We start from the raw sequence: 25,857 nt of genomic DNA, 5'->3' as shown, positions 1-25,857 counted from the left end.
AATTGCAAAAAAGTCAAATGCATAACTACCAAATGGGGAATAACTGAATGGATGGTAGTACTGTTGAAAAGGATTATGGGGTTACAGTGGATCACAAAATGAATGAGTCAATAGTGATGCAGCTGTGAAAAAGATGAATATTTTGAAGTGTATTAACAAGAGAGTTATATGTAAGACACTGTTCTGCTCTGTTCGGTACTGGCGAGACCAGTACTCAGCTGGAGTACTGTGCCTAGTTTTGGTCACCACACTTTAAGAAAGATGTGGACAAATTGGAGAAAGTCCAGAGGAGAGCAACAAAAATTGGTCAGGTTTTCCAAACCTTTTATCGTCAGGAAAGGTTAAATAAACTTGGCAAGTTTAGTCTTGAGAGAAGATTTAGGGGAGAACCTGATGTCAGTCTTCAAATATGTTAAAGGCTATTATAAAGAGGACAGCAATCAATTGTTCTCCATGTCCTCTGAAGGTAGGACAAGCAATGGGCTTAATCTTCAGCAAGGGAGGATTCGGTTAGATAGTAGGAAAAGCTTTCTAACTATAAAAATAATTAAGTACTGGAATATGAAGGGAGTTTGTGGACTCCCCACCACTGGAGCTTTTTAAGAACAAGTTGAACAAATGCCTGTCTGGGATGGTGGTCTAGGTTTACTTCATCCTACTTCAGTGTAGGGGGCTGGACTAGATGACCTCTCGAGGTTTCTTCCAGGCCTACATTTCTATGAGTTCTTAACAAAAACCCAGATTACAATTTATTTGAAAGCACAAGGAACAGGTGAATCTACTGAGTAACGCCAACAAGGATTTTAGAAACAGATCATACCAAAATAATCTGATGGCCCTTTGATACTGTTACATATTGAGTGGACAAGTTAAGTATTCAAGATATTTTATTTGTATTTTAGCAAGGCTTTTTATACATTACCAGACTGGAAGCTCATTAAAGAAATTGGAAGAGTATTGTCTGAATATTAAAATAAACAGCAAAAATTCATCAGAATAACTTGGAACTCTTGTTTGACAGGTGGAAAATGAGATAACACAGAAGTGTACAATGATCTATGTTGAGAGAAAAAACACCAGGAACACAAATGTGACAGTTACCTGTAAGAATCATAAATACAGATTTTTATGAAATATCTGAAACTGTGATAATAGAAAAAAAATATCAAGGAAATAATTCACCTTGTGTCCTTTTTATTTCTTAAGGAGCCTATAGCTCTTAGTACATCCACAGGACTTAAGTAAAAACCATAATTGGTTTAAAGACACTAACACAGTGGTGGGCAACCTTAGGCCCACCAGGGTAATCTGATTGCGGGCCATAATACATTTTGTTGAAGTTGACCCTCTGCAGGCACGGCCCCTGCAGCTCCCAGTGGCCACAGTTTGCTGTTCCCGGCCAATGGGAGCTGTGGGAAGCAGCGGCCAGCATGTGCCTGAGAACCGCGACCACTGGGAGCTGCGGGGGGCCGTGCCTGCGGACAGTCAGTGTCAGCAAACGTCTCGCGGCCTGCAATCAGATTACCCTGATGGACCGCCTGCAGGCCGCAGGTTGCCCAACACTGCACTAACACGACTCATGTGGATAATTCACTATGCAGCAACGATAGGCTATGTTTTATGTTGTTTCCTCAGAGGCACTCAGAACTGAAGGCGCTCCCCAGAGCAAGAAGGTCAATGGCCAAAATGGCCCCTGCAGTAAAGAAGCTGTCACTTACAGTAGCGTTACCCAACTGGCTTTGCAGCCCAGAATCTCTGAAGCACTTAGTGCTACAAGCATGCCCCTTCCCACTCTCCACATAGAGATCTGTGAAAGGGGACTGCACAGGGCCTCTTACATCAGCCCTATGCTGATTCTGCATCAGGAAATTCTCCCATAGCCTCCTTACATGGCCAAACCAGTGAATAGGGGCTTCAGTGAGAGCCAGAATCTATCCCAATACCTTAAAAGTAATCTACAACGAAAAACTATGGGCTTTCACCTTTTTGCATCTTCATAAGCTGTAATAGCAGCCTGCAACCATGTGCACACACACAAGTGTGTGTACATTTAGTAGTTTATTCCCCCCCAGATTTTTACATTGGAACTTCAGGTCTTGTCTGCCCAGGAAACCTGATGACAACTAAAGAATTAGTAAAACAATAATACCATAAGAAATAGCAAAAGAAATTTTAGTGGGACTGTTTAAAATTTTGTTTAACTTTATAACTTCAATGACGATTAAATTTATTTTAGAAACAGGATATCTTTGTTAAAGGTTCAAAACCCAACCCATTCTATCAATGCAATTAATGGAGACATCTATGAGTTCCTCCAGCAAGAACAGGGAACACTAGACTTGATATTCCTGACACTTCTACATTAAAAAACAAACAGAAAAATAGATGTAAGACTTTCAGGTTTTATTTATCCATAGAGAATAAACAGGGTACCCCACCAGCTTTTAAAAACCATTTGCAGATCATCTTTAAGCCTCGAGTTAAACAATCATCATGGTCCCTTCTGACCTTAAAGTCTATGAGTCTAAATGAAATATTAATTCTGGAAAGTAACAATTGTAGCTGATGTTGTCACAGCGAAAAACATTAAAATCTCGTTAGCTTGTATCCATAGCTGTTCTCAGTTTAAGTTTTATTATTAAAATGGCTGCATTACTGGACCTGTGACCTGATAAGACTCAAACTTACTAAGCTGAAACAAGGACTATTTTTCTAGTGCAGAGGTTCTCAACCTTCATTGCACCGCAACCCCTTCTGACAACAAAAATTACTACATGACCCCACTACCAAAGCTTGAGCCCACCCACGCCCCACTGCCCTGGGCGGGGGGAGGCAAAGCCAAAGCCCCAGCACCCAGAGCTGAAGCCCTTGGGCTTCGGCCCCGGGCGGAGGGGCTCAGGCTTTGTCGGTGAGGTTCAGGCTTCAAGCCAGCTGTAATGTAGTATCTGGACTTGATATTCCTGATATTTCTACATTAAAAAACAAAACAGAAAAATAGATACAAGACTGTCAGGCTTTATTTATATAGAGAGAACAAACAGGATACTCCACCAGCTAACGCCAGCCGTGGTGACTCCATTACAATGGGGTCCTGACCCACAGTTTGAGAACCGCTGCTAGTGCTATAATGAAGCCAGATAATGCAGAGTGCGGAACACCACATAACAAACCAATAATTACATGTATGCTGCTAAAAACAGAATTATACTGAAAGGGGTAGGGGAAATATTTTAATGAAGGCTTGAGTTCTTAGATCCTAAAATTCTGAAACTAAATCTTCATTTAAATGAAGAGTCAGATGGGATAAAATGGATCCATTACCACCAATTTTTAAAAACGCTTTCAAATTTTTCAGAGTGGTAGCCGTGTCAGTCTGTATCAGCAAAAAGAACGAGGAGTACTTGTGGCACCTTAGAGACTAACAAATTTATTTGAGCATAAGCTTTCGGGGGCTAAATCTGATGAATTGGACTTTAGCCCACGAAAGCTTATGCTCAAATAAATTTGTTAGTCTCTAAGGTGCCACAAGTACTCCTCGTTCTTTTTACCAAGTTTTTATGATTTGGGAATGTGCTAATTGCTAATGTGACTATTCAACAGTGAGTAACAACCTATTATGGTGTGTTTTCTTTTTGCTGCTGTATCTTTAAAATAACTGAAAAAGCTCAATAAATCTCCCCAAAAGCAAATAATTTGGAAATTAGAAGAGAGATCTTGGAATTTTGCAGACAAAGAGTTGCAGGTTCACTGCTGTTTAGTTTACCAATTCTCATCAGAAAAATAGATAACTTCCTAGAATTCGGTTCAGGATCAATATGAAATACTTACCAAGCAGTAGTAATGAACAGTGAGACTGTATTCCTTGTAAGTTCTCTTTTCTCCATATTTTTCGGGACAGTCATCAGTTCGTTGACAGAGGACACAGGCTAAAATAGTAAAACACCATTTAGAAACACTTAATGGAAATGGTCCATTAACAGAAGATGCTGGTTTCTAACCCTTAAATAAATTAAGTATGAGGTAGGCTACTGGATAAGTGTAGTAAAGCCGGTACCACCCATCTGATATTCACCAGATGGAATTCAATGTTGTGTTTGTTTACCACACTCCACTTAAATTAAGTGGCTGATGTTTCTCTCCACTTTTTGTAGGTGCTTTCCACTTCCATCCCCTAGCCTTCCTTCTTTTTTCATGGGTAGGCTTGGAAGTGCAGAGCAGAAAGAGCAAGAGAGGAGAGATTGCAGCTTGCGCCTTCCCTGGCTCCCGCTGGATCCTAGTGAACAAGGGATTTTGCTGACCCAGCAGGCGCCTCTCAGAACCTATCAGCAAGCCACACACCACCAGTTGAAATGCCCTGTTTTAAAGGCCAGCTAAGGTGGTATCTTCAATATTGTGTCAATTGAATGCCTAAACACTATGGTGAGCGGTACATTATAAATGTGTAGAGTAACTGGTATCTGAATATAAACAGATTGTACTCAACTTTTTTTGTAGAAATATAATGGATATATTGATGATCTCAATAACATAATAAGATCAATGCAAAGAATCATACTTACCTGTTAGTCACTGTGGTTCTTGGAAATGTTCTGCACATGTAGATCCAGCTTATGGTGTCCATGTGCCCCAGCAAAGGAGTTCAGAACATTTTCACTAGAAGTGTCCAACAGGGATCATACATGCTCTGAGGGCATAAAGGGCACAGCAACCCCAACTGCCACTCAGTTCCTTCATCACCCAGAATCCTCATTTGTGGGACTCTGAACTGCCAGTATGGAGGGCAAGTCATGGGATCTTCATGTAAAGAACATCTCGAAGAACCCCGGTTACCCAGATTAAGTAACTGCTCTTGAAGGAGGTGGAAACTAGAAGTTATCTGTAAAGAGACTGCAAAATAGCTCTTCCAAAAATGGGCATCAGATCTTGAAACTGTGACTTAATAATGTTTTGTAAGCATATGAGCTGAAGACCAGGTAACTGCTCTACGTACTTCTGATATTGAAACCCAACTTCAGCATGCTATTGAGGCTGTTTGCACTCTGGTGGAGTGAGTTTGCATGTTTGATGGAGGACTCTTATTAATATCATAAGCAGTTCTAATACCATCCATACCCATTCTAGCCATCCCTTTTGATTTGTTATCATAAACAAAGAAAAGTCTTGGCATTTTAACAAAAGATCTAGTGCTACCTAGGTAATAGAACGGTGATCTCACATTTAATGTATGTAATTTTGAAGGTGAAGAATGAGGTTTTGGAGAAAAGCTGGAAAATTACTGCATCAGTAGATATGAAAATTTGAGTACGTCAGGAATAAAAAAAGATGGATGTGGTCTCACAGTTACTCTATCCATCTAAAAAACTGTATGGAAGATTTATCATTAGGGGCTGTAAATTTGCTTATTCTACATTTTGATGTAATTGCCACCAGGAATGCCACCTTCACTGACGGTAGATGAATTGGACAATTTGATAGCGGTTCAAGGCGCTCAGGTGCGAGTGGTCCACAAGTGAAGAAAGCACTAAATCTGAAGTCCCATGCTGGAGCAATCTTTCTCACAGGAGGAAAAATGTGGGGGAAAAAATTTCATAAATCTATTCACTGATTGATAAAGTTGCACCTCCCTCTTCTGGAGGATGAAATGCGGATATCATTACCAAATAGACTTTGATTGAAGAGATATATTTAAAGCACTTGGGACTATCTAAGAGGTAATCTATTATTGGACCAGAACTCTGACATGGAGCATAACGTTAAGACTTTCCTCATAAAGAAAAGTATTTCCATTTGGCCGTACAAACAATCCGAGCAGATAATTATCTACTCTGAAGAAGAATACTCTGCTCCTCTGAAGAGCACTCTGTCTGTTGAGGACATCCAGATATCATCCAAGTCATGACATGCAGAGAGGCTAGATTTGGGTGGAGAATCAGACTGTGCTATCAAGTCTTCATCAACTTATGCTCCAAGTTCAAGATCTGACAGTAGTATTAGATCTGAGAACCAAAACTGGCAAGGCCAAGCAGTAGTCAATGTATAATTCAAGCCTTTTCTTGCCTTATTTTCCGTAACACTATTGGAATCAATGCAAATGGAGAGAAAGCACACATCAAACTGTAGGAGTAGATTTTCCAGCCTGTTTTGATTGTTCATTAGTTGCAACAACCATCAGTGACAATGGTGTTGAACGAGTATAAAAATACTCAAATCCTTTAGATGGCACCTGACATTTATGATCAATAGCTGATCTTTCTGCAGTAGCTGAAATGGAAGCAGGAGTAGCCCAGAGATCTTCTGCCAGATCCAATATTCCTTCGTTAATAGGTAACACAACCCTGCTCTGGGATGCTGGCTGTAGAATATCAAAAGGTTTATATATGCTTTTTCCTGAACTGTCTCCAAAGGAACTTCAATAATTCCTGAAAATTTTTTAAATCATCAGCTGAAAGAGGTGTAGCCGGAGACATGGTTCCATCAGGTAAGGAAGAAGAACCAAGTATAGCATCAGATGGATTGTCCTGATGGGCTGGTATTTCACCATTACTTAAAATTTGCTATTCCTCTGTATCTTGAACTCGATGAAGACAGTGATCAGACTTATAAGAGTTTTCAGCAGGTGATTGTCTATTGTAGGAATATTGTTCCTGAAATTGCGGATATCGAGGGCATAAGAACCAATATGGCCACCTGGGAAAGGGACATTGTGGCCCTTTCAGAGGGAACCAAGGTGCATAGTGAGAATTAGCATCTCATAGACTTTAAAATCAGAAGGGAACATCATGATAATCTAGTCAGATCTCCTGTACATTGCAGGCCACAAAACCTTACTCACCCACTCCTGTAATAGACCCACTATGTCTGGCTGAGTTACTGAAGTCCTCAATTCATGATTTAAAGACTTCAAGTTACAGAGAATCCACAATTTACACTAGTTTAAACCTGCAAGTGACCTGTGCCCCATGCTGCAGAGGAAGGCAAACCCCCCACCCCGCAGAGTCTCTGGCAATCTGACCTGGGAGAAAATTCCTTCCTGACCCCCAAAATAGTGATCAGTTGGGTTCTGAGCATGTGGTCAAGACCCACCAGCCAGACACCTGGGAAAGAATTCTCTGTAGTAACTCAGCCCTCCTCATCTAGTGTCCCATCAACAACCATTGGAGATAGTTGCTGCTAGTGGCTACATGCTTGTAAGGAGTCCCATCATACCATCCCCTCCATAAACTTATCAATTTCATCAAGCTCAGTCTTGAAGGCAGTTAGATTTTTTGCCCCCTCTGCTCCCTTGGAAGGCAGTTCCAGAACTTCACTCCTCTAATGGTTAGAATCCTTCACCTAATTTCAAGCCTAAAATTGTTGATGGCCAGTTTATATCCATTTGTCCTTGTGTCCACATTGGCGCTTAACTTAAATAACTCCTCTCCCTCCCTGGTATTTATCCCTCTGATATATTTACAGAGAGCAGTCATATCTCCTGTCAGCCTTCTTTTGGTTAGGCTAAACAAAACAAGTCTTTGAGTCTCCTCTCATAAGGTAGGTTTTCCATTTCTCAGATCATCGTAGAAGCCCTTCTCTGCATCTGTTCCAGTCTGAATTCATCTTTCCTAAACATGGGACAACAGAATTGCACAGTATTCCATATGAGGTCTCACCCAGTGCCTTATATAATGGTACTAACACTTCCCTGTCTTTACAGGAAATATCTCATCTGATGCATCCTAAGACTGCATTAGCCTCTCTCACAGCTGCATCATATTAGTGGCTCATAGTCATCCTGTGATCAACCAAAACACCCAGATATTTCTCTTCCTCTGTCACTTCCAACTGTAAGTCCCCAGCTTGTAGCAAAAATTCTTGTTGTTAGTCCTTAAGTGCATGACCCTGCACTTTGCACTATTAAATTCATCCCATTTCTATTACTCCAGTTTTCAAGGTCCTCCAGATCTTCTTGCATGATATTCCGGTCCTCCTCTGTATTGGCAATACCTCCCAACTTCGTGTCATCCACAAATTTTATTAGCACACTCCCACTTTTTGTGCCATGGTCATTAATAAAAATGTTAAATAAGATTGACCATCCCTGAGAAACTCCACTAGTAACCTCCCTCCAGCCTGACAGTTCACCTTTCAGTATGACCCCTTGTAGTCTCCCCTTTAACAATTTTCTTACCCACCTTTCAATTCTCATATTAATCCCTATCTTTTACAATTTAACTAATAATTTCCCATGTGGAACTGTATCAATAGCCTTCTTGAAATCCAGGTAGATTAGATGTACTGCATTCCCTTGGTATAAAAAAAATAAATAAAAAAAATCAGTTATCTTCTCAAAGATTGGCACCATCTTCCTTTTGTAAAACCATGTTGTATTTTAACCCAATTACTGTTTGCCTCTGTGTCCTCAACTATTTTCTCTTTCAAAATTTGTTCTAAGACCTTGCATACAATTGAAAACAAACTAACAGGCATCTTTAGGTCTATTAGGAGGCTCTTGTCCATATGCCACCCTAAACTTATTTTCTTTCTGTCCGTGTGACTTTCTCTTTGAGGGAGGACTCCTGCTAGAGTCTATAGAGGAATGAGAAGCCATGACAGGAGACTGAAGGATTTGAGTGGGTGTTAAATCCTTGATTGTATTGACATACTGGTTCAAAGATATTTTCATTAGAGGCACCCTAGTTTTCTTTTTGAGGAGGGGCTCTGTCTGGTATTGAGATCAGGAAAAGCACCAGGACTGGTGACTCAGGTGCTGGAGTGACCCTAAGGTCTAGTGAAGACACAAAAGAAGCTTTTGGAGCTGCAAATTTAGTTATAAAAGGTCCCTGCAAGGAGGATGCTATAGATGTCCCTCTGCTTTGAAGCTTCCTCTGCAGTTAAAACAATTGGTGCACAGCAGGCTTTGATCAAAGCTGCCAGTGCTGACAAGGAAAGCATTGCAGAAGACTGTCCGGGGCACTCAGTCCTCGAACAATAAGGGTCTCTGACTACTCCAATGGACCCGAATCTTTTTAAATTGCTCCTGAATTAGGTGTCACGTTTCTGGTGACAGAAGCCTTGGAGAGATGAGCTGGGAAAACAGAAGCCTCTATATCAGGTCTGTGCTGAGTCAGACATAACTCTCATGGACCTTTCCCTAAGATAAAGCTTCAGTTTGGACTACCACTCCTAGTGTGCGCACTTCTTGAAGGACTTGCAAACTTCACACTTAGCCATGACAGATTCCTCACCCAGACAGTAAAGGCATCTATTGCGATCTCCCCACAAGAGGACACGGCTTGAAGCCTTGGCTCTGCCATAAGCTGCTGCCTTTTTTTTTTTTTAAACCTACTAAGAACATGCTAATTGAAACAGTAACAAGTAAATTAGCTACTAAGCATAAACAAATTATTAAGTAACAAGATTACTACAAAGGGACAGTATGTTGTTCTGACTTTGCCTCATGGGAAGAAGGAACTTAGTGGTGGTTGCTGTACCCTTTAAGCCCTGGGGGAAGGGGACACAAGTCACAAAGGGCATATGTGTGACCCCTATTGGCAATGGTAGAGTATGAAACATTTTCACCTGTGATTGGGCACATGGACACCAGAAATGGGATCCGCCTGTGCAGTAACTTGAAGAACTGTGTTACTACTTTTTAGTCCATTGCTTTTTCATATGTATGTGTGGCAACCATTTGGCAATACATGATTCAGTGAAGGGGTTCCATTGACTGCATTAAGTCACATATTAGAAATGCCCGTACAATGTACAATAGTGTTTCAAAACAGATCCATTAGCAAATTCGAGAACACCTTGGATTTAACAAATTTAAAACACAAAAACAAACTATTAAGGTTACCAAGAAATTCAGAAAATGAACAAAAACTAAAAGCTAGAAACAGATAAATTAATTTCAGATATCTTAATTTTGACCCGCAGTAGAAATAAATTAAAGTTTTTCTTCAATTTACTGATACTTCCATTAATCTAAAGGTACCATTAGCATTAAATGAATATGGTTAACAGTCACAACAGAGAAAGAAAACAGTGCTATTTTAAACTCTTCTATTTTCAGAAAAGTGAAGTCTCAACTTAATAGATATGTCTCACACACAGCTAAGTTTAACCCAGCAGTTGCACTTCCAAAGTGATTTTTTTAAAGCATTTATTTGCTTTAAAAAACGATCAAAATATGTTTTAAGCATAAACATAATTACGGGAAGCCTTTAACAAAATTAGGAAAATCAGTCATCAAGAATATCATGCCACCTTGAACTCACCCTGAAGTGAATCATGTTTCAACACACAATTTTACTATTGAAATTTCACCCATTCTTTTAAACCATTGCATTACCAAGCCACATGCTGGAGCCATACTGTTGAATTGAAATTGAAATCCTACATTAAAATTATTGCCTTTGTATTGCAGCATCTACAAGTTCTGTAAACATTTAAATACAGTAAGTTAGCTAAATCAGTCTCTCTCAATCAGGGATACATGTACCCCTGGGGGGTACGCAGAGGTCTTCCAGGGGAGGGTTACCAGACAGCAAGTGAAAAATTGGGACGGGGATGGGGAGTAATAGGAGCCTGTATAAGAAAAAGACTCAAAAATCGGGACTGTCCCTATAAAATCGGGATATCTGGTCACCCTATCCAGGGCATACATCAACTCATCTAGATGTTTGCCTAGTTTTGCAACAGGCTACATAAAAAGCACTAGTAAAGTCAGTACAAACCAAAATTTCATACAGGGAATGACTTGTTTATACTGTTCTATATACTATACATAGAAATGTAAGTACAGTATTTCTATTCCAATTGATTTATTTTATATTTACATGGTAAAAATGAGAAAGTAAGAAATTATTCAGTAATAGTGAGCTGTGACACTTTTGTATTTTTATGTTTGATTTTGTAAGCACGTAGTTTTTTAGTGAGGTGAAACTTGGGGGTACGCAAGACAAATCAGACCACTGAAATTGGTACAGTAGTCTGGAAAGGTTGAGAGCCACTGTGCTAAATCATTTAAATAGCCTTACTTACCTGGGCTTTGGAAGCGGCAGAGGGTATTTTCATTCATTCTAGTACCTTTCTTCTAGCTGTTTACTATGGAAATTAAAACAAGATGTCAAAAGTATTCAGTTTGTTGAGGATGGTATGCTGCATTTTACTGTATTTAATTCAATTTTCTTTTAAACTCTAGTCTTAAAAGACTAAGTAACCTACTTCTACATTTTTCCTTTTACAATGCTTCCCAGATGGCCTCAAAGTCCTAACAAATTAAAATTCAGCTTTCACTCTGAAAGGTAAAAGTTGAAAAGAATAAAGGCTGAAAAGGTGAAATCTGATCTCCCCTTTGAAATCTGATCTTTTCTGTACTTTTATGCTATACTATACAGCGTTTCTCAAACTGGGGATCCCAACTCAAAAGGGAGTCGCAAGGTTATTACAGGGGGGTTGCAGTATTGCCAACCTTACTTCTGTGTTGCCTTCAGAGCTGGGCAGTCAGAGAGCGGCGGCTGCTGGCCAGGCACCCAGCTCTGAAGGTAGCACCGCCAGCAGCAGCACAGAAGTCAGGGTGACATGGTATGGTATTGCCACCCTTACTTCTGCGCTGCTGATGGCAGTGGCACTTCCTTCAGAATTGGATGGCCCGAGGGAGGTGGCAGCTGGCTGAGCACCCAGCTCTGAAGCCAGTGCCACCACCAGCAGCAGCATAGAAGTAAGTGTGGCATGGAATGTGGGGGCCGGAGGTTGTCACTTTTTGGCGGTGGGGGGAGGGGTCATCATAAGCTTTACAAGTTTGTATTTTGCCATTTTCAAATACATATTCATGCTTTGTTACAACACCAAGAAATTTAAGATTTAAATATCTGAAACCATGAAATTCAAGATTTTTAAAATGCTATGACCATTACATTTATGAAAATAGACTGTGAATTTGGTAGTGCTCTAACAATAAGCCTTTCATTAATGCAATTTGCCTCTGACTTCCGCAGCATTTGGGAACCAAATCATGAACAACAAATTTTATGTCCACTTTCCAAAAGATGCTTTTGCAAATACACTGGCAAAGAACTTGCAGTTTGCCTATCAAATTAGTAAACTATGCATTTATTTAAATGCAAATTTGTTCTCAATCAACTGACAAGATTTCAGTTTCTGCAAAAAAATACCCCACGACACAGTGGGCCACACTTTTCCCTGATATAATTCACTGGACTTTAGTGGAGTTACACCAGGAAGAAATCTGATCCATTTTGTTAATTGTTCTCCAGAACTTTTAGCTATTATGCTTATGCAGAAAACTTGATCCAAGTATAACTGATGCAGTGGTGTTTCCCTGAAGTTGCAGACAGTGTAGATTAGATTTAAGGTATGAACTATCCCAATCATTTAAATGATTAAAACATGTGACAAAGTTGAGGAATATCATATTATGAAGATCTACAGAGAGTGACCGATTATTCTGGATAGACCTGTTCACATTTAACACCACAGTAGGGCTAAAGGTAGTTGACTTCATCTTCCTTACTAAGGGCTCAGCTTCCAAAAATATGGGAAACACTGCTTGACTAAACAAGAAACATGCAACAAATCTTAAAACTATAGCCACTCTTCAAGGAGCTGCTGGCAATGCACATGGGAAGAAAACTGTAACATTTCTAGGAATCAGAAGACAGACATAGAAGAGACCTATTGGGTCATGTAATCCATCTGCTGGTGCAGGAATATCTATAGAAGTGAAGGCTTGTGATTGGAATAATCTGAAATCACTAGTTATACAATTTAATGCATCAACCTTTTTATTCAATCTCATTTTGTTTTAATACTTTTGGACAATTTTAACTTCAGGTTATATACCTACATAATGTAGATCACATTTATTATGCCCTTACACTGCCAAACAAATCAGCTAATCAAGATGGTCACTTAATGCCATTTCTGCCAATTTAACTGAATCTGATAAGCTACAAAGAAGTTATTTTTCCACCCTTCTTTAGTGAGGGAGTCAAGAACAGAGTTTAAAACAGTATCTTACCTCTTTGGAACTCCCCGTGAAAGATGTTTTTTTCCTCACTCAGCAATGGCCACTGGCACCCTCAAGGTCTTCAGTCTTTTAGGGCACTCGAACAGAGGGACCATCTGTATAGGCAAAGAGGATCCAAGACATCAGTACCCTATGGCTTAATTAAATGGTGAAAAATCCTGATAGATAGGGGGAACTTAGGTTTGGTTGGCAATGAGAAGCACAAATGTCAGAACCTAACATTTCATTCTCTCTTTTGGGTTTTGGGGAGAAGAAAGAGGAACTGTTACTAAAAGCAGTGCGTTGCTCTCTTATCTCAGTGTGGTGTGCCCTGGAGTTTTTAATTCACAAATTAAGGATCTGTGAGAGCAAAACTTTGCTTGCGCACAAAACCCCCAACTCCAGCGAGGTTCCATACAAATGCAAAGGTTGTCCTGCATGGATCCAGTTGCAGGATTCGGGCTAAATCATTGCTCACTGGGTACAAAAGTGAGACAATAGTCAACTATTTTGCCTGAATTATTGTTTCCTCAAGTCTGCCACTAATTTTGAAATCAAGTATTTAGTCAACAGCTGAAGTGTATAAGAAATGGGGACTTGCAGGCAATAGGTAAGATGACTCCGAAGGACTGTAGTACATTTAATACAGAAACAAAAGTTGTTTTAAAAATGAAATTTGTTTACAATACCTTGCAATTGGACTATGTTTACTTGGGGGGAAAAACAGAGTAAACCTAAGGAAATGCTAGGCAAGTTAGTCCATAATAAGTGATTTAACTTGTTTTTGTGCTACTGGCCTAGACAATATTTTAGTGTCATGTCTATTTACAATTAGTGTATACCAAACCTCAGAAACAATCCATATGGCATCTCTCTAACTCTACTACATCGTTCTCCAGAATCTAAGCTATCAGTTTCAAAATAAAGGGCAAGCCCACATTACAAAACTAAGTTGACAGAAGTTAATAACTGCGACAGATGTACGTTTATGTAAGTTGCTTTTGCATGGCCACCCTAAACTTGTGTCAGCAGTGTGTCCTCACTAGCAGCGCTTGCACTGATGCAGAGCAGTCCACTGTGGGTAGCTATCACACTGTGCAACTCGCCATCATCTAATGCAGGGTGTTTTGGGAAAGGTTTCTGATGTCTCATGGAAGCAAACAAGTCACACAGGGGTGCCTGGGAACATGGTTTCAACATCACATGATGCAGTTTTCTCCAGCTCATAATTTTATCTGCATCCCATAAAGTTTTGGCCTCTTTTCAAAAGCCCTGCAAACCCACGTCAGCCATCTCTGTGAAAAGCATGGATCCTGAACAGCTCTGCACTACTGTGATGAGCATTGAGCATACAACGCGCCTGATCCCGCACACGGAGTCACAGGCAACATGACAATTTCTTGGAGGCTAGCTTGCTGTGGGATATAGAAACAACTCAAGTTATTGTTGGCATTCACAGAGCAGCTGCAGATGGAGGAGCACCAGTTCTGGGCCCGGGACTGGTGGGATCAAATCATTATGCAGGTATGGGATGATGAGCAGTGGCTGTAAAATTTTGAATGTGCAATGCCACATTCCTGAAGTGCGTGCAGAGCTCACCCCAGTCCTCTGGCAGTGACACCGAACTGAGAGCAGCCTGACAGTGGAGAAGTCAGTGGCAATCGCTGTGTGGAAGCTTGCAATGCCAGATTGGTATCAATCAGTCGGGAATCAATTTTGAGTTGGGAAATCCACCATGAAGGCTACTATGATGCAAGTGTGCAAGGCCATTAATTGCATCCTACTACGAAGGACTATGAATCTGGGCAATGTGCAGGACATAGTGGATGGTTTTGCAGCAGTGGGGTTTCCGAACTGCAGTGGGGCAACAGATGGCACACATATCCCTATTTTGGCTCTAGACCATCTTGCCACAGAGTACATCAACAGAAACGGCTACTTTTCTATGGTATTGCACGCTCTGTTGGATCACTGGGGGCATTTTATTGACATCAGTGTGGGATGGTCAGGGAGGGTGCATGATGCACACATCTTTAAGAACACAGGCTTCTACAGAAGGCTGCAAGCAGGGACTTTCCAAACCAGAATATAACCATTGAGGATGTTGAAATGCCAGTAGTGATCCTTGGAGACTCAGTCTACCCCGTTACTCACATGGCTCATGAAGCCATACATCAGCCACCTCAACAGCAGCAAGGAACGCTTCAACTAAAGGCTCTACAGGTGCAGAATGACATTTTAATGTGCCTTTGGCCATCTGAAAGGCCAGTGGTGCTGTCTACTTATGAGATTAGATCTCCGTGAAAACAAAATATCGCAAAGGTTATAGCTGCCTGCTGTGTGCTTCATAATATTTGTGAAGCTAAGGGGAAAAGTTTCTGCCAGGGGGGAGGTGGAAAAGCTGTCTGCTGATTCTGAGCAGGCAGATACTAGGGCTATAAGAAGAGCTCAACATGGAGCTATATGGCTCAGGGAGGCTTTGAAAGACCATTTTAGTAGTGCAGAATGTGCATTGCTGTAGTGTGCTCTGCCTGGCTTTGGTTTTTTGCACCCCAGTGTGAACCTTATAATGAGTGCAGTGTATGTAGTAATATCAATAGAGGCATCTGCAATGCTGTATTATCTGTGAATGTCAGCCCCAGCCAGCATATGTTGTGAATAAAGATTAATTAAATTTCTACAAATAGACTTTTATTGCAAACCCAGACAGACATATAATTTAATGAAACTTTATAAACACAGGGAAAAGGAACCTTTGAAGGGAAATAACGGCCATTTTCATTTCACAAACACATACACCAACCATCTCTCTCAGACGTCAGCATATGCATGGCTGTGATTGTCTGTACTCTCCCCAAGGGTGAAGTGGGAGGGGTCCTGCAGCAGCCCCAGGCGCCACATAGAATTTGGGGAGGGTGGGGTGTAGGGAGATGTGGGATGCAGTTGTCCATGGGCTGCAGAGAGGCAAGAACAGGTCTGTTGAACCTGAAGGTCAACAAGAGTCACCAGCATGTCTGTTTGCTGCTTGAGAAGCACTAGCATCTCCTGTTGCACATCTCTCTCCTTTTCCTGTGCTTTTCTCATCTCCTCTTTATCCCCGTCCAGTCTGTCTGCGAGGGTGATCCTTTAAGCCCTGTCCTTGATAGGCAAAGCAACAGAGGCCTGCAGGATCTCTTGAAACATGTCATCACGCTTCCTCTTCCTTCTTCTTATCTGGCTGAGCTGCTCCGCTGGTGTGGATGGAGAGCCCCTCAAGGCCACATTTCAAGCTGCAAAAGATACAATAGTACCTCTGTGTGTTGACTATATTCACAAGATAAATGGAAACTTGGTATACCGAACTTACTCCTCCTGATCCACACAAATTACAAGCACTACATTCTTACTTCTTCTTGGGATTCATAGAGCACGACAGCAGTCCCAGCCATGGTGAGTACAGCTCGGGGATGAGTTGGGACAATGGGATTGGGGGGCTAGCTCTGGGGTATGAATATATGCAGATAGGGCAACTGAACATTAGCATGATTTTCCATAGGCAGTGGGGATTTTTGCTGATATCTCACTCCTGAGGGTAACGGAGGCTGAAAGGGAATAGTTCCTACATGTGTGTGACTGCAAATCAGGGTTCCTATGCTGCTAGCCTGTGTGCTGCAATGGTGCCTGCTGAATTAATTCCTGAGTGGTGTTGGAAAGTGTCCTGCCACAGAAGAAATAAGACAGCCCTCCCTAGAAACCTTTAGCAGGGGATTGCAGACTACCTCCAAGCAAGTTTTCTTGAGATTTCTATGTAGGATTCACGGGACATCCAAGTGCACATAAAGAAACTGTTCTGCAGGGCGCCCTCTGCCTAACTGTACAGGGAAATGAGAAGCAGATAGTGAAATAACCAATAGAGGTAGAATTGCTGTCTCTTCTAGCATGATTAAAAAAAAGAGTAAATGAATAAATAGATGTGTTCCTGCAATATCAAAGCAAACTACATACTTACCAGAGGTTCCTTCCCCTGCATCAGGCTTGCCTATGCTGGACTCTAGGGACTGGCTCAACTGCGTCACTGGATCCCCCGATGGCCTGTTCCCCATACTCCTCCTCCTCACTGTTCATTCCGGAGGCCTGTGACTCCAACTCCCTCGAAGTATCCCCCGGGCCCTTGGGGTGGTGGAGGGGTCTCTGCCGAGGATGGCACGCAGCTCTCTGTAAAAGTGGCTCTGCACCAGTGCAACTGTTAGACTCCCTTGCCTTCTGGTACGCCTGTCGCAGTTCCTTGGCTCTCTCATAGCATCGTTGAGGGACCCTCTTGTAGCCCTTCTCCCCCATGCCCTGAGCAATCTTCTCATAGATATTGACATTTCTTCAGCTGGAATGGAGCTGTGCCTGCACAGCCTCTTCTCCCCACAGACCCAGGAGAATCCACCACATCCTGTGTACTCCAGGCAGGAGCACGTTTGCCGCATGGAGCGGGTTACTAAGTCAGCTCCCCAGGTAGTGCGAACAGGAAATGGAATTTCAAAAATTCACAGGGCTTTAAAAGTGGAGGGACGTGTACACGTATACCTGGCCGCCCAGCAGCCAAGTTCAAAACTGTGACCAGAGCAGTCACAGTGGGGCATAGCAGGATGCCTCCTGGAGGCCACTAAAGTTGATGAAAGTACTGCGTCACCCTAAGCATTATACCTCTTGCGCAGATAGAGTTAAGTCAGTATAGCGGGCGAGTTACATCGGCAGGAGCAATATTTTAGTGTAGATGCTTACAGAGTTAGGTTGATGCAAGGCAGCTTATGTCGACCTAACTCTGTAGTGTAGGTCAGTGGTTCTCAACAGGGGGTCCGAGAACTCTCTCAGGGGGGTTGCGGGTCCCCACGGCTAAAACCCAGAGCCCAATCCTCAGCACCCCCCCTGGGGCTCGAGTTGGGAGCAGCGGGGCTGAATTCCAGAGCCCCGGTGCTCCCCAAGGGGCAGAAGCCCTGAGCCCATGGGCATAGATGGGGGAGACATGGGGGTGTTGCACTCCCCCCCTGCCCCGCCAAAACTACAGTGCAAGAGCAGGGCAGTCCCGGGAAAGCTCCACACACCCACTCCACCTCCTCTCCCCGCTCCCTGGCCATGTCAGAGGTGGGAAGCCAGAACCAGGCAGTGAGGGACAGTTGCTGCTCTGGCTGGTGCCATGGACCAGGCAGCCGCAGCGTTCCCTTGTTTCCTGCTGTTGCAGAGGTTTGAAACTGCTCCTCAGGTCCCAGCCCCATTTGCTCACGCAGCCAATAAAAGCCGCCTGGGTGGGGGACCCGGCTTCATGGCTGGCAGAGCCCTCAGGGAACAAGGACTGCAGGGGAGCCCTCTGGACACACAGTTATGAACCCCCCCCCCCCCCCGCACCCTGAGCTACACACCTCCCTGCACCCTGAGCTACCCCATGTGTGCACATGGCCCCTAGCTACCCCTGCGTGCACCCTGACTTATTCCCCTCCCCGCACACAGCCCTTAGCTCAAAATGTTTGAAAATCGTTCAGGGAGAGGGTAGCAAAGCCCCTCCCCCTTTGAGTTATCATTTTTGTTGTGCCCCCCCGCCCCAAACCCAACAGGATGGGTGGCCTACTGAGGTGAGTCAGGGAGTGTAGGTGGTGCTCCCTCCCCAGACCCTACCGTGCGGAGCTAGCTCAAGCCTCGCTGGCCCCTGCCTACCCAAAATAGAAGTCAAACTACACCTATGCCCCCACCCCAGAATCCCTCCTCCCTCACTGGGCCCTGGAGTTTTTATAGCATGTTGTGGGGGGCCTCAGAAAGAAAAAGGTTGAGAACCCCTGGCATAGACATGGCAGGAGAGCCAACAAACAACAAGTACACTGCACGACTTTTAGCGGCACGGCAGTAGCAACACAGCCATATCGCTAAAAGCTGTGTAGTGTAGACACAGCCTGAATCAAGAAGGAGCCAAGCCCAAAGAGCCTAGTTTAGCCCACTGGCATATTCTAGCACCATATAACCTTATTTTCAATATTTGCACAGCCTATTGTGAGTGGCACCTCATGTTGACAATTCCAATGGGTAAACCTTAGTTTCTAAGAAGAGACTGGAAGAGTACGGCCACTTTGTGCCCCGCAAACTGCTCTGCACCCCCCCGCCCCAGCATCTTACAGCTGTGTGAAAAGCAGGGGTATTATTGAAGTGACATCATATCTGTATTAAAAGCAGCTTCTGCTCAAGACACCTACTGCACCTACTCTTGGGGGGAAACACTCATTCAAAATAAGGCTAAATTGATCTTTTGCAAACTGGCAAAGTTTGTTCTTTAATTTCTGACGTCTTTATGATTTTAAAGTAAAAGAAATGTCAATAAATGAACAAAGGGAAGATGCTTTCAGGTGCATGCTTTCCATGCTGTTCAAACAACAAAGTGCTATATGTGGCTTTCACCGGTGCTATTTCAGTTCACACTGTGCCCCCTTAATTTAAATATGAAAGGATCTTAGGTTCACACTGTGGTGTGTGACAACATAATGACAGGTCCTGCAAGAAAGCCACTGGGCTATTTGTTCAGCAAACGATACTCAGACTTCAGCAGAAACGTCCATGGAGCATTTTGAAGATTAACAAGAGCTCCTCCGACATCATTCAGTCCAAGCTAACAGACCTTAAGATGCTTGAGCCTAAAGAGCATCTTTTAAAAGTTTAACATAAAATAAAATCTTTACTCCATACAGCATATTCCCTGCACGGTTCAGTCCTCTCAGAGATGCTTCAGTTAGCTTACACAGGGAAAAGGGGGAATTACTTCCACTGGGGGTGCATTATGCCTTTACAATCTCTCTCTCTCTCTCTCTGAGGGGCTCCGTTCTGCCTCTGGGGAGGAGAATGTTGGACTTCTCCCTTCTGGGGACGGGATTTGGTTGTCTCTTCTGCCCCGTGTTCCCTATTGAGACAGGAGAGGGGGCTGGGGTCCTATTCTGCACGTTAAACCCCCTCCCCAGCCCATGAGACGAGGAAGATCTTGATCTGTATCAGCGTACGGGTGGGAGTGCCATGGGCCGGAGAACACGAGGTCGATGGGGCAACCCCCCCGGAATAGAGTCGGAAAAGGGGGGAGGTGTCGGAGGCAAAGCCGCACCCCGCGATAAAATCGGAGGAAGAGGGGTCCCGGAAGGAGAGCTGCCCCCGCACCCCGGGGACAGGGTCAGAGGAGAAGGGGCCGGAGGGAGCGCGCCCCGGGGCTGCAGACGGAAGGCGGGGGGGGGGGGGGGGGTCCCGGCGTGAAGCGGGGGGTCAGGGCAGGCCCAGCGGGAACCCTGTTCTCGTTGGCACCAGCCTGCGGGACACGCAGCGCAGGGGAAGAGGGCCCGTTACTCACACGGCAGCTCCGCAAGCAGCATCGCCAGCTCCGAGCCTCACGGCGAAGGCTCAGCAGTGTCATAACCGACACCCGATTCAAACCCCAACATCCGCTGGCGTCCCGGAAGCGAGGCGCCAAAGCCCGCCCCAAACCTGGCAGGCTGTCTCGGCCGTCGGCTATTTGCGCTTGGCTGGTGATCGGCGCTCGGCTGTTGCTGCCTAGCAGCTGAGCGCTGTGGCGCGCGCTCCCTCGAGGCAGATTCCGAGGAGCCTGGCGCGGGGGCGTGTCGGGCTGCGGCCCTGGAGGCAGAGCCGGCGCTGGGGGGGCGAGGGGCGAGGCATGGCCTACGGAACCCCAGCAGAGGCAGGGTGTAGTGAGCTGCGGAGCGCCCTGTACCACCGCTCCCCTGGCCCAGGCGTGGGACTGGCCTGGGGCTGGGAGTTACCTACATCCTCCTTGGATAAGTGCACAGCCCCAACCGGTACTGATGGGACTGCCCGTGTGCAAACTGCAGAGCTCACATTGGTCATCACCAAGGCTAAGATTTTGTCGCACATATTTTTAGTAAAAGTCACGGACAGGTCACGGGCAATAAAGACAAATTCACGGAAGCCCATGGCGTATCTGGGACTTTTACTAAAAATGTGCATGACAAAACAGGGAGCTACAGGCTCCCCACCCCACCGGAGCCTAGCTCAGAGCTGCAGGGTTCCCCCACCGCCCGCAGTGGCTCGGAGCTCCAGGGCACCCCAGCTGCCCACAGCAGCTCCATGCTCCGGGGCTCCCACGGCAGCCGGGAGCTGCGGAGCACTCCCGCCGCCCACGGTGGCCAGGATCTCACAGGGGCCCTGCCACCCACGGGGACCGGGAGCTCGGGGTCTCCCTGCTGTCCACAGTGGCCAGGAACTCGGGTTCTCACCCCTGCTGCTTTCTGCGGCTGGGAGCTTGGCCCCACAGTTCTCAGGGGCCAGCGGTGACAGGGGGACCCTACAACTCCCAGGTGCTGGGGGCTCAAGTCATGGAGGTCTCCGTCATGCTTGTGCCCCTGCCCGGCAGTTGCTGTGGTCAACACAGGATCCGTACATTGGTATACCAGTAGCACAGTGCTTTGGACTGTGCGGAATGTCCATCTCATGTGATGTACATATCTGTTGGTTGTATGCAGTTTAGCTGTATCAGTCCCAGGATATTAGCAAGACATAGTGGGTGAGGTAATATCTCTCTATCAATGAGGTATCTGTTTACATTCTTGTTTTGTTTCAATGAGTGGTTTTGCCCTGCTGAAGGATCTGTATGTGCTGGGCAAGGGATGTGCCTTGTTACATACTCTGACACTGTCAATCAGGTGGAGAACCATCGGTCTCATCCTGAGTTGCTACCAACTATACAGGGCTTGGAGATGCTATTGTGCCAAGCACTTTAGCATGAGCCTGAGGAGGAAAGGAGATTGAGTCTGTTATTTCCATTAATTTATTAAATATTTTTACATTTCAGTTTTGTTTAATTTTCTGTCAATTTTTGCTGTGTTTTGTAGCTGAAAATCTATATATTTATCAATTAAATAAAAAAGATATGTAAAATGTATTTTATAAGCTTTGGGAATTCTTGGTAAGGCTGTGCCTCACTTGCCTGGGCTGATGGGCCGCCTCTGGTAATACCACTTCCTTCCTCCTTGCTACTCCCTATTTTTATCTATCTATATGGGTCATATTAGTTTTTCTTAGCCACAGCATCACAGTTGGAGCTGATTTGGTTACCCATTGTGTATCCTAAATTCTTGTCAGGAGACCTGTAAATATACAGTCTTTGTTCCCAGACCTGTAAATATACAGTCTTTGTTCCCAGACATATGACTTTCATTTGGCTGTGTTAAAATGCATGTTGTTTGACTGCAATCGGTTTACCAAGTGATCCAGATTACTCTGTAAAACTGACCTGTCATTATTATTTAGTACTCCACCAACCTTTGTGTCATATTCAAACTTTACTAGTAATTATTTTATATTTTCTTCAAGATCATTAGTAAGGATATTGATTAGCATTGGACCAAGAATGAATTCCTTGTGGAACTCTATTAGAAAGAACCACATTTGAGGGGGATTCTTCATTAATAATTACATTTTGAGATCTATCAGTTAACCTGTTTAAAATCCATTTAAGGCTAAACCAAACCTCTTATGGCCAGATTTTTGAAGGTATTTAGGGACCTAGCTCCCATTAGGTCTCTGCTCCCTACCCCGCTTTCTCTCCTTGCTACCTCTTTTCTTTATCACTGTGGACACCACCACCACCCTACCAGTCACTCAGGTCTGTTACCTGGGCATTAACTTTGACTCAGACCTCTCTCTAGGTACTCAAATCCAGGCTATGTCTAAATCTTGCTGACTCTTTCTGCATAATATATCTAAGATACGGTGTGATAGGGCGTTCAGAGGGCTGAGCAGCGTAGTGGTTAGCGCACACAACTTTCACCCTTTTGTCTCTCTGTCAGGGTGGTAGAGGTACCTATCCTTAGCTGGGGATCTTCTGTTCTCAACTTACATCTGGGCCTCAGCCCATAAAGGGGTGGGTAGAGGGACTCGGGCCCACCCTTTCCACTGCACCCAGACCAGGGCCCTGCGGGAAACAACACCAGCAGGGTCCTCCCTGCAGCAAGTCTAAGTCCGTTGCCCTGGGCTACTTCCTACCTATCTGTCCCTTCAATCTGGGGCATGGCCCCTATAGTTCAAACAGTCACTCATTTCACACAAAGAGTCCTATGGTGAAGAGCCCTGAAAGACCTGATGGTTCTCAAAGGGAAGGTTGGTGCCAGAAGGCACTGTCTGAGAGCCTTATCCGCTCTGTGGTGCCCACTCAAGCTCAGCCCACTCAAGCTTCATCTGACTTCCTAGAGAAAGATTCCTCTCTCCTGCAGCCTGTCCAACCCTCTTTGCCTGGGCTTCTGAGCTCTTTCTAACCCGCTTCTGCAGTTGGAGCATTCTCGGCAGCTCGGGGGGGGGGGGAAGGGGCGGCGGTTATCTGGGCCCAGGATTGTCTTTTAACCCCTTCAGGCTCAATGTGGGATTTGTATACCCCACCACATACAGCCTTTCCTGTCCATTTGCATAGCTAAAACTATCATCCAGACTCTTATCTCATGGATGACATCACTGTAATGTCAGTGTCTGTGACCTCAACAAATGTGATCTCGCCCCACTAATACCTGGTTCAGATGGCTGATGCAAAGATAATTTTCCTAGCCCCTTGCTTGAACCATGTCATCTCTCTCTTTGCATCCCATTTCTCTATCACATCAAACATAAGTTTACTTGTCTTCACTTTCAAGGCCCTTCACCACCTATCCCCTCCATACCTATCATCTCTCATTCAATATCAAAAGATCAACTAACACCTCTTTTTGGCCCATGATGCCAGCCTCCATCACCCCCTTGTTATTTTTTTAAAGGAGCAGTTTCATACTTTCTCCCATACTGTCCCTCATACTTGTGAGGAGCTCCCCATAAAAAGCTGCAAAACTAATGCATTATCATCCTTCAAAACGCTACTTTACCATGATGACTACAAAAAACTTGACAACGGTTAGGCTGCTGATGTTCTGAGACCACTGCCTATCATGCTGACCAGTATTGTCTCATTGCTTCCTTGTGCTCACCCATTGGTTTCTCTGTATTCATCTGTTGTCTCTTGTCTTATACTTAGATTGTGAGCTCTTTGGGGCAGGGACTGTCTTTTTGTTCTATGTTTGTCTAGCAGTTAGCACAGTGTGGTCCTGGTCCATGACTGGGGCTTCTAGGTGCTACAATAATACAAATTATTATTATTATTTTATTTAACCTGCCACACTGATTTTGTAAAGTAATTTTTTAATTAGAATGTCATGCAATAATAAGTCAAATGCCATACAGAAATCCACGTGCATTGTATCAACACAGTTATCTTTATCAACCCAAATTGTAATCTCATAAAAAAAAATGATAGCAAGTTTGTTTGACAAGACCAGTCCTCCATTCCACCACATTGATTGACATTCATTATGTTACCACTATTTAATTCTGTATGGATTGAATCTCGTATCAGACATTCGTGATTACTGAGGCAGTGCATGAAGAAACTGCTGTAGAAACTCCCAACGAAATACATGCATTGTGTGAGGTGCTTATGCGTGTGCCCATATATGTGTTTAGCCAGCCTTACTTTTTGTCCTTTGTGGGTTTGGGCTTTTCTGTAAAGCAGGTGAAACCCTACAGGAGACAACTGTGGGTTTTTTTCATAGTTTGTAAAATTTGAATGTTTAAAAAAAGTCTGTTTCTGTGTCCTCCTTTGCTGCTCTGGGGATTTGAAATTAGCCCTGTAGAAGGGACTGGGAAGACTACTTGAGTATACTTTGGCTGTTCTTGGGCCTGTCCTGAATAGAGGGGCCTTAGGGGCTAAGCAGAGCATGACTAATCAAGAACCACCTTAGCATCTCTGAGACCTGTATCCAAACAGCTTGACAGGGGACATAGTTAGTTCACTGAGCGGTCAAAACTGCCATTGAAAGGGCAAGAGTATCATGGGATTGCAGCGTAAGGAGTAATTGTTCTGTTGCCTCTGCTGTACTAGTGCTGGCTGTGTACAGTCACTACTACTATGCAGGTCAACACAATGGAGAATGACTAGTTAGGCTTTCTCAGAACAAGTGCATTCCCAAAAGTGGTGTGAAGGCCTCTACACCAGCGGCAGAGGCTGTATGTGTGTTTGTAGATGTGCTGGGGGATTGTAGCAACATTTGCAATATCAAAATTCTATTGAGGTAGCCCATTTCTATTACAAAATGTCAAACCTGTGCAGCTACAATGGTCACAGTTCACTCAGAGGAAGAAGAAGGTGCTACCTTTGGGTGCTACTAAGTAGGACGCAGAGGGAAATAAAAGCCCCAACAAGACAGGTTAGGATCCCAACCTAAGGCTTAATAGACATTGCAATGAGCCCCATGAAGAGTTGTCAGCAGAGGCTGAAATTAGAACTTTCAGCACCAAAAGCACAGGTGTCTACTACTTGAACTAAAAGAAAAGGGGTCAAATTCTCTGCTTCTGTAAACTGAAGTCTGTGGAACTATACCAGTTTACAGTAGCAGAGAATTTTACCCTGACTCTTTTAGCTGGTAGCATTAATAGGATCTTATCCTCTAGATAAACAAACAATCTACTACCTGGGAACATGAGACAGTGTTTTCCACTTATTTAAAGCAGAGCCGTGGTAGTTTTGTGAGAGAAATTCAGACAGACAATTTCACCCTTGATTATATTAAAAATTGTGACTAATAAATACTAATCTCCTCTATAGACCCTACGCACATCTTGCTGCAAAAAACTCCAAACTGTATACCATACTGCTTTACATTGGCTCAAACTAGGTTTTTCTGGACTCATCATAATAGTAGTGTATTACATCCACTCTGCACTGGTGTAAATGACTACAAGGCAGGGCAACAGTGAGTCAGGTCTGTAGTCTTGATTTAACCTTTAAGAGGAAAGGTAGAAAG

General features: G+C 43.9%; 1 protein-coding gene across 5 annotated transcripts in view; it reads right to left on the bottom strand.

Annotated features, from left to right (window-relative positions):
• G2E3 (G2/M-phase specific E3 ubiquitin protein ligase) overlaps window positions 1-20,474 on the bottom strand; it is a 56,835-nt gene extending 36,361 nt beyond the window's left edge. For all 5 annotated transcript variants that reach the window (XM_073348915.1, XM_073348917.1, XM_073348918.1 and 2 more), the window contains exons 1-4: window positions 20,352-20,474; window positions 13,022-13,125; window positions 11,023-11,085; window positions 3,829-3,926 (exon numbers count right to left, since the gene is read on the bottom strand). In XM_073348915.1, the coding sequence (XP_073205016.1) occupies window positions 3,829-3,926; window positions 11,023-11,059 (135 nt within the window). In that variant the 5' untranslated portion in view covers window positions 11,060-11,085; window positions 13,022-13,125; window positions 20,352-20,474. The remainder of the gene's footprint in view (window positions 1-3,828; window positions 3,927-11,022; window positions 11,086-13,021; window positions 13,126-20,351) is intronic.
• Between the last annotated feature and the right edge of the window lie 5,383 nt (window positions 20,475-25,857).

Source organism: Lepidochelys kempii, chromosome 6, assembly GCF_965140285.1.
Source record: "Lepidochelys kempii isolate rLepKem1 chromosome 6, rLepKem1.hap1, whole genome shotgun sequence".
NCBI lineage: Eukaryota > Metazoa > Chordata > Testudines > Cheloniidae > Lepidochelys > Lepidochelys kempii.
The sequence above is the reverse complement of the archived record's forward strand: the minus strand, read 5'-3'. Positions and strand labels throughout refer to the sequence as shown.